Genomic DNA, 8,781 nt, shown 5'->3' on the forward strand with positions numbered 1-8,781 from the left:
TCTATCTATCTATCTATCTATCTATCTATCTATCTATCTATCTATCTATCACTTCTCCTGAAGCAGCGGCTCGGTGTTTGGAGGACGAGCGTCTGGTGGTGAACAGAAGCTTCAGCTGCTCAGTGTGTCGGAGTCGCATCAGAACAAAAACACCTTCAAATGGCTGAATTCAGGAATTCATGAATTGCATTTCTTGGCGAAACTGTTCATAAAATGTAACGAGTAACGACACATATTGTAGAAATGTAGCGGAGTAAAAGTATAAATAATAGCTGCAAAATGTAACGGAGTAAAAGTAAAAAGCACTATTATTTTTACTAAAGTAAAGTACAGATACGTAAAAATTTACTTAAGTACAGTAACGAAGTAAAAATACTTTGTTACATTCCACCACTGTTTATATAAGCTCCTCCTACACTCACAAAAATTATTCAAGCACCTCTTAGAGGTGACACATTTAAATATTGTTTAAATGAGTTTAAATGGGGGATCGCCTTTAGTGGTTGATTCTCCCGATTTTCTCTGGCGGCCATTTTCTCCGTCTGCTTCACGCTGCAAGCCAGAGTCACTGCCGCAGGTGGAAGCACAAACCTTGGTGAGTACATTCATTTTGTTGTAGACTCTCATAATTATGACTTAGTATCTCATCATTTTCAGACACTAAGTCATAATAATGAGATACAGGATTTTTATTTCCTCATCACACTGGCAGAAATGGGCTTCCATAGCTTTTGACCCAACAACTGATGAACCTTCTTCTATGAAACTGCAGTTCAAGTGAGAACTCTAATATATATTTTTGTTTGTAATTTTCTATTGTGTTGTTCAGCATTGAACTTAAAAAGTGTTTTGTATTGGGGCTGTTGAGGCCCCGCCCCTGAGGCTGCACAGAGGGACACAGTCCTGGGGACACATGTGAGGAGACGAGCAGCCGGAGGACGGAGGAGCTGTGACACCCGGGTTCATCCGTCTGGGCTCATTAAGGATCAGAGCTTTCCAGACAACCTCAAATACACTTTCAGGTTTATTCAGAAAAGCATCATAAATTTGGATGGACACACGCGCAATGCAAATATCCAGCAGCTGAAAATCAAGTTGTTTGCATGAGCGTGTAAACACAGCCGGAGATGCTTTGAAAACTATGTTCACACACGGAAATCTTCTCCACATAACTTCCCCTTTCCATCTATTTGACTCTGACTCTGCAGCTGCTTTGTTCTGCTGCCTTGTCGCCTTTGTGAATCTCAACTCAGGCAAAAGGACACGAACACGATTTTACTGTGGTTTTCTGTTGATGCGGAAAGTCACGCTGCTACACAGATGTTAAGATTAACACTTCAAAAGGTTTAGCATCAAAGAAAAGTGTATTCAAGTAAAGGTTCATATATTACAAGTATACAAATGTATGTATTTGTATTCAGGATTATGTTGCTTTTATTTCCTGATCAGTTTGTTTCTTGATATTTGTAAAACAAACAAAAGTTCTCGAGATTTTTAAAATGAAATTTGAAATTATACGATTTTGTGTTGGACTTTCCTCAAATCGATTTCGCATCATCTGTGTAGATATTTTACTTTAGCTGCCTTTAAAAAAAAAAAATTGGTGTTATGTAAATCAAATTCATTTAGGTAGTGTAATCATGTTATTTTGGTTTTATGTGAGAGGAATTAGTTGGACCAATTAAAATAAAAATGATATTGCAGGGATTTGATTGAATTGAGTTGGAGCAACATATATTTATTGGATGGAAAACCTGCCAAAAATGTAATTGAATTCACCCAGTGAGTTATTTTTCGAGTGTACAGGTGCAACTCGCCCGGGACTCAGCAGGAACATGTTGAGACGAGCACTTGGTTAATATTTGAAATAACAGTTTCTGTGTTGTTGATCTGAGGCACACGCGTAGAACATGATTGTTGTTGTAATGCATTCTTGACATTCAAATAAATAAACGTTTGGCTGCAGCGTGTCATCGTGTCCTGACTCGTTACCAGACTCCGACCCAGAAAAACAACTTCAGCTTTTTCTCGGTGGAGAAAAATCCTCATATCGCAGTTTCCCCATAACTCACATCGTGCAGCTGTGGGACGATCGAGACATTGATCGGCATCGGACCGAGGACGTTTCCCGTTTAGCTTGTTCATAAAACACATAAAGTTTTCAGTTCTTTTGTTTTTTCAGCTTTAAACATGAATTGTTCGACGTCGCTGAAATCGTCTGCGTAGTTTTTCATCTGCAGGAGAATTTACTTCTGGACTTTCAGAGATTATTTTACACTTCACTGCAAAACCTTTTATCAGTTTTTAATAAGACGTAGTTATATATAATCAGATTACTACTCTGTCTCTAACTCATATAAATCAGCTGATTAACTGATGTTTAATTTCCTGTCGTTCTGGTCGTGGATTCTAAAAACCAGAGACAGTATATTTATAGTCATCTCAGCACTTTATCAGTTATGATGTCAGTTCACAAACCCCAAGTAAAAGTGCTTCTCCTTTGATTCCAGTTTTCACCCCGAGTTAAACTCAGATACTCAACAACAGTCACTAGTCATGATATTTCCACATTTAGAAAACAGGTTATTAGTTTTACGATTACAGGAACAGGATAGTTTTAACTAAATCTACAGGATACATTTCAAGTGGTGTAGATGGATTTTCAGAATAAACTGGATTTTCAGAATAAACTGGATTTTCAGAATAAACTGGATTTTCAGAATAAACTGGATTTTCAGAATAAACTGGATTTTCAGAATAAACTAAATAAGTGAATCTTGGAAACTCGAACATCTTTCACATCTTTAACAATCTAAACCGGAAACTGCTCATCTGAACTTATCTATTTTACAGATGAGTCATTAGTGTTAGAGGCCTCAGCATTCTTCGGGATTACTGCATCTTATTATATTTAATGCATTTATTTAATGAATGTAATGTGATCAGAACAGAATGCAAACATTTCATATAACATATAAATAAATTAAGACATCACCTCAGGCTGTATCAAAATTATAATGGTAATTTGTTTTCTTTTTTTTGACTCATAGAAAGTCCAGAAAGTAAATAGAACAGTTGTTTGTTGAGACTTAATAAGATGATATATCAAGTGTCAATATATCAAATTACCACTCATCTGAAGACTCAAGTAAGTTTAAATTCCTCCAATTAAAATAATAATAATGTAATGTGGGTGTAATTATTGTGTATTTACAGAAATTATTTAATTTTTTAATTTTACAGTGAAATCTGTCACAAATTTATCATTAACACCTGAAACCTTTTATTTCTGTTGCTCATCTTTTAAAAATTTTATTTAATACTTTAGTTCTGACTCTATTCTTAAAATCGTTTGCCCTACATGTTTATGATCCTTCACTTCATGTCTCTGACTTTTCTCTGGATTCAAATTCTGATTTAATTTATGTTTTAAAGCTTCCATATTATTTGGTGGAAGAAAAGAGTTGAACTAATAGCAGCCGGTGTTTGAACAGAAGTGTTCCAGCTGCCGCGTGTTATTTCTCTGCGGATGTCGAGCGTTTCAGGCTTTATCTTTTATTCCTCTCGTCGGCTTTAATTCATAACCTCCGAGTTGAACAAGTGATGTCTCAGTATTAAATATGTTTAATATAGAAAAGTTTACTCACCATATAAACAGGCTGATGCTCAGTCAGGTTCCCATCCAGATGTTGACTCCTACATGGGAGAGAATTTACAGCTGTAATGAAAATGAGCAGTGTTGATCAGAGCTGTTTTAAGTCTGGAGGAGTTCCACTTCCTGTGTGATCGTCCCTCCCCTCTCTCTCTTTCTCTCTCTCTCTCTCTCTCTCTCTCTCTCTCTCTCTCTCTCTCTCTCTCTGGTGTTTTTAGACATCAGAGATCATTAAACACATAAAAACCTTGTCTTTGATTTGTCTTCCTCCGTCATGAGTCCGACATGTTCCTCAGTCTAGATGAATGTTATATTCCTATCTGAGCCGTTAACCTGATTCTATGTAATATGACGACTTTTTAGCCTGAAGGTTTAAAATTAAAATGTCTGAAAAGTCTCTGACTGATCAGGATCCTCTGGCTCCCTCAGGAAGAATCCTGTGTCTTTTCCTTTACTCCAGATTTCTCAGAGCAGAAGAGGAGTTCTGGATCTGGATCAAACGGAACCTGGTTCTGTTGCAGAGTGAAAACACTTTGTTGTGTAGTTTGGACTTTTGGACCAATCACAGGAAGTAGAGACAGAATTCTCTAGTCCCTAAGTTACCATTTGAAACCTAAACTAACCCGATCAAATGAAACTATGGAACAAACACGAAGCTTCACACTCAGATCTGATAAGTTTCCTGTGAATCTCCTTCTGGGGTTTTTCTCTCATTTTTAAGCGTCTCTCAGATAACAGGACGTGTTTCAGACTCATTTCTTATCTTTGTTCTTTTTTAGCTTCACTTCTTTAAACTTTTATAGAAACAACTGTTATGTGTGTGTGTGTGTGTGTGTGTGTGTGTTCCTCCCATGCTGCTTTGCTCTGGAGGAGAATGACAGGAAGAGGAATCCAGCGGAGGAAGAGGAAGATTTGTGACACGCGAGGAGGAAGTGGAGCATCTCTGTTCTTCACTGCTGAAACAACATCTGCACCACAGCTGCACAGCTGCTGAGAGGATTCATAAACTCCTGCTATAATCCTCATATACAGCCCATTGCATTTAGTATTTCACTTTTTACTTCAATTTTAATCTCTTATCTTTTATATATTTTTATTCAGAAATGTTTATGTCAAAATAAATGTTACTTTGTATAAATATTGGTAAAAAGTGAGTAAATAAGAAGTAAACAGTGAGCAAATATAAACTGGTTTCCTATTTTTTATTGCTCTCCTATGTATGTTGTATTTATTGCGTTTTTATGTTTCTATGTCCATTGTATGCACCAATAACATACTTCTGATTCTGATTCTGATTCTGATGTTTTTATCCTATTTGTCTCATGTGATTTGATGTTTTTGTTACTGATGTTTTTCTTCTGTCTTTTACAAAGTGAGCAAAGTAATTTATAATAATAATGGTAATATTATTAGTGACATATGTTTATTAACAATGACAGAGAAAATTGTGGTTTTGTTGTGTACTTTTACCTTTAGAATTGAAGTACACGCTGATAATAATTGTAGACTTGCAGCTCGTATCCTATCTACCATGTGTGTATTTAGATTGAGTACTCATACGTTGTGTACTTGTACTTCAACTTGAATGTTTACACCTTGGTTCAAACAGTATCTGATAAATAAAAGGTTCTATTCCTAAACTCCAGTCCGTGTTTTACTGGTTCTTTGGTTCTTTCCCCGGATCCACTGAATCCACCGCGGGTTTTACTTCCACTTCCCTGCGCTACCGGAAGCTGCTGAGAACCTGACCGGAAGCCGCCTCTGTGGACGGAAGCGGACTGAAACGTTAGCATGGAGGTGATGTGAACGCGTTGCTGTCGCTGTGGAGCCGCGGACTCGTCACAGGATGTCGAACCCGGCGCGGAGCGGGGACATCATCCACCTGAACGTGGGGGGGAAGAGGTGAGAGACCCGGGGGAGACCCGGAGCTGAGCCCGGGTTAGCCCGCAGCTACATGGCTAACACAGCGGCGTCCATTATCGGACAGGTCTGTCCGATAATACGATGATACAGACTGTTAGCATCTGTGTTTACTGGCCAGTCCCTGTGTCCGATGATGGAACTACGCTAGGTGTCGCTGTAACTTAAAGCTGCTGAGATACAGATCAACGAGCAGCTTCAGCTGTTTCACCAACTTTATAAACAACAACGTGTTGTAGCAGAGGGATCGAAACCGGATGTAGCATCATATAGCATCATGTAGCTTCATGTAGCTTCATAAAGCATCATGTAGCTTCATGTAGCTTCATATAGCATCATGTAGCATCATGTAGCTTCATATAGCATCATGTAGCTTCATAAAGCATCATGTAGCATCATGTAGCTTCATATAGCATCATGTAGCATCATATAGCATCATGTAGCATCATGTAGCTTCATAAAGCATCATGTAGCTTCATATAGCATCATGTAGCATCATATCGCATCATGTAGCTTCATGCAGCTTCATATAGCATCATATAGCATCATGTAGCATCATGTAGCTTCATAAAGCATCATGTAGCATCATATAGCATCATGTAGCATCATGTAGCATCATATAGCTTCATGCAGCTTCATAAAGCATCATGTAGCATCATATAGCATCATGTAGCATCATGTAGCATCATGTAGCTTCATAGAGCATCATGTAGCATCATATAGCATCATATAGCATCATGTAGCATCATGTAGCATCATGTAGCTTCATAAAGCATCATGTAGCATCATATAGCATCATAAAGCATCATGTAGCATCATGTAGCTTCATATAGCATCATATAGCATCATAAAGCATCATGTAGCATCATATAGCTTCATATAGCATCATATAGCATCATGTAGCTTCATGCAGCTTCATAAAGCATCATATAGCATCATAAAGCATCATGTAGCATCATGTAGCATCATATAGCATCATAAAGCATCATGTAGCATCATGTAGCTTCATATAGCATCATATAGCATCATAAAGCATCATGTAGCATCATATAGCTTCATATAGCATCATATAGCATCATGTAGCTTCATGCAGCTTCATGTAGCATCATTTAGCTTCATAAAGCATCATGTAGCATCATGTAGCTTCATAAAGCATCATGTAGCATCATGTAGCTTCATGTAGCATCATGTAGCATCATATAGCATCATATAGCATCATGTAGCATCATGTAGCATCATATAGCATCATGTAGCTTCATAAAGCATCATGTAGCATCATATAGCATCATATAGCTTCATGCAGCTTCATTAAGCATCATGTAGCATCATATAGCATCATATAGCATCATGTAGCATCATGTAGCATCATATAGCTTCATGTAGCATCATGTAGCATCATGTAGCATCATGTAGCCCAGCTGAGGTTCAGTGATGCTGATGCATTCACTCTCTGGATACGTTTGGACCAAATATGCGTTGAGTCTTTAAAACGCCATGATGAAGTAAAAGGAAGAAATATTATTATATTATTATTAAAATAAAGTCCTCTGCATTATACTGATAAATACAGTTCGAGAAAACCAGCTGCAGCTGAAGAGTGAAGCTGAACTGAGATCAGTTAGAAACACTCTGAAGTTATTAACAACCAGAGTTCATCTCCAAGATTCAGCAGGAAACTGTGAAACATGAAGAATGTTGAACATGAACAGTTTGGTGGATTTGTTCCAGCTGAAGCTCTTCAGGGTCAGGGAGCAGAGGATCATGGGTAATATCCAGTGGGTCAACACATTGAAACACTTTATTTTGACATGAAACCATGAAACTAGCAGAGTGGATCCCCCTGTGGGACTGCAGGGGGCGCTGTTGCTCTGCAGAACACTTGAGGTTCTCTCCAGCTGCTGACGAGCGGTGATGTTTCTCCTCCTCCAGGTTCAGCACGTCCCGACAGACGCTCACATGGGTTCCTGACTCCTTCTTCACCAGGTCAGTTTCTCTCTGTTCAGAACATGGAGCGCGTTACGTTGCACTGATGACATGAAGATCTTTTATGGATAGAAACAATCCATAACAAACACTAAACTTTAGTGAGTTATGATAACTGGCTTATGACTCTTCATACAATCAGCAGATTAACCATCCCTCTCTGCAGCTCTGACCTGGTTATTAAAGCTCTGTGCTCAGAGGCGGGATCAGCTGCACATGAACAAGACAACGTGTGGTTTTTTTAGATGGAGATGGTTTTGTTTGTTGTTCAGTGGAAAGTGCAGTGAAGGATGTTTTGTGTCTGTGCTCTCACAACAATGAAGGGTTTGTGTTTTCTTTTTTCTCTTCAGTCTTTTGAGCGGTCGCATCTCAACTCTGAAGGATGAAACTGGAGCTGTAAGTTGTGTGTCTGTGTGTTTGTCTGTGTGTCTCTGTGTGTATATGTGTGTGTGTGTGTGTGTGTCATTGTTACCCTGGGATGTGAACCTCCCCGTGTTTCTCTCTCTCTCTTCACAGATCTTCATCGACAGGGACCCCTCTCTGTTCGCCACCATCCTCAACTTCCTGCGGACGAAGGAGCTGCACCCCCGCTCCATCAACGTGCACATGCTCATGCACGAGGCCGAGTTCTACGGCATCACGCCGCTGGGTGAGACCGACGCTCGTCTGCACTAGGGTTGCAAAGGGGCGGAAAGTTTCTGGTAAATTTCGGGAAACTTTCCATGGGAAGTTAAGCTCGGGAATTTTGAAAAAAAATAATACGCAAATTAAACGCTGAGCAATAAAAACATCATTCAAAACTCTATTTTAAAGATGTATGGAACGTTGAGTTTCAACCCTCCACTGGTCATTCTTCCATCACATGCACAGATAACTCCCAGCATGCTTCACTCTACAGCAGGGCTATTGAGGCCTGCTGTAGAGTGAAGGACTAGTCAGGTAAGTTTCCATGATATTACTGGGAAAATATATTAGCATGCTGATTGAGGATTGTTCATCTGTTCATCTAGACTATTTCCATTCATTTATCCATCAATTGTAAAATATGTTTACAGACGATTCCAATTGTTTGTCTAACTATTTATATCTCTGGCATTGCATTAGTGTTTTTTTACAAACTTTGTTCTCATCTTATTCTACAGAACAATGCCACGTGCACTCTCTCATGTGTGGAGACATTTCACCTCATCCAATGTAGAAGGAAAGGCTGTGTACATTTGCAAATA

At 38.8% G+C, this 8,781-nt stretch overlaps 1 protein-coding gene across 1 annotated transcript in view; it reads left to right on the top strand.

The window, feature by feature from the left end:
- Positions 1–5,404: 5,404 nt before the first annotated feature.
- The window catches only part of shkbp1 (SH3KBP1 binding protein 1), an 18,024-nt gene continuing 14,647 nt past the window's right edge, over positions 5,405–8,781 (top strand). The window contains exons 1-4 of the mRNA XM_061072872.1: positions 5,405–5,554; positions 7,502–7,555; positions 7,906–7,951; positions 8,072–8,204. Coding sequence (XP_060928855.1) covers positions 5,499–5,554; positions 7,502–7,555; positions 7,906–7,951; positions 8,072–8,204 — 289 coding nt within the window. The 5' untranslated portion in view covers positions 5,405–5,498. The remainder of the gene's footprint in view (positions 5,555–7,501; positions 7,556–7,905; positions 7,952–8,071; positions 8,205–8,781) is intronic.

Source organism: Limanda limanda, chromosome 6, assembly GCF_963576545.1.
Source record: "Limanda limanda chromosome 6, fLimLim1.1, whole genome shotgun sequence".
NCBI lineage: Eukaryota > Metazoa > Chordata > Actinopteri > Pleuronectiformes > Pleuronectidae > Limanda > Limanda limanda.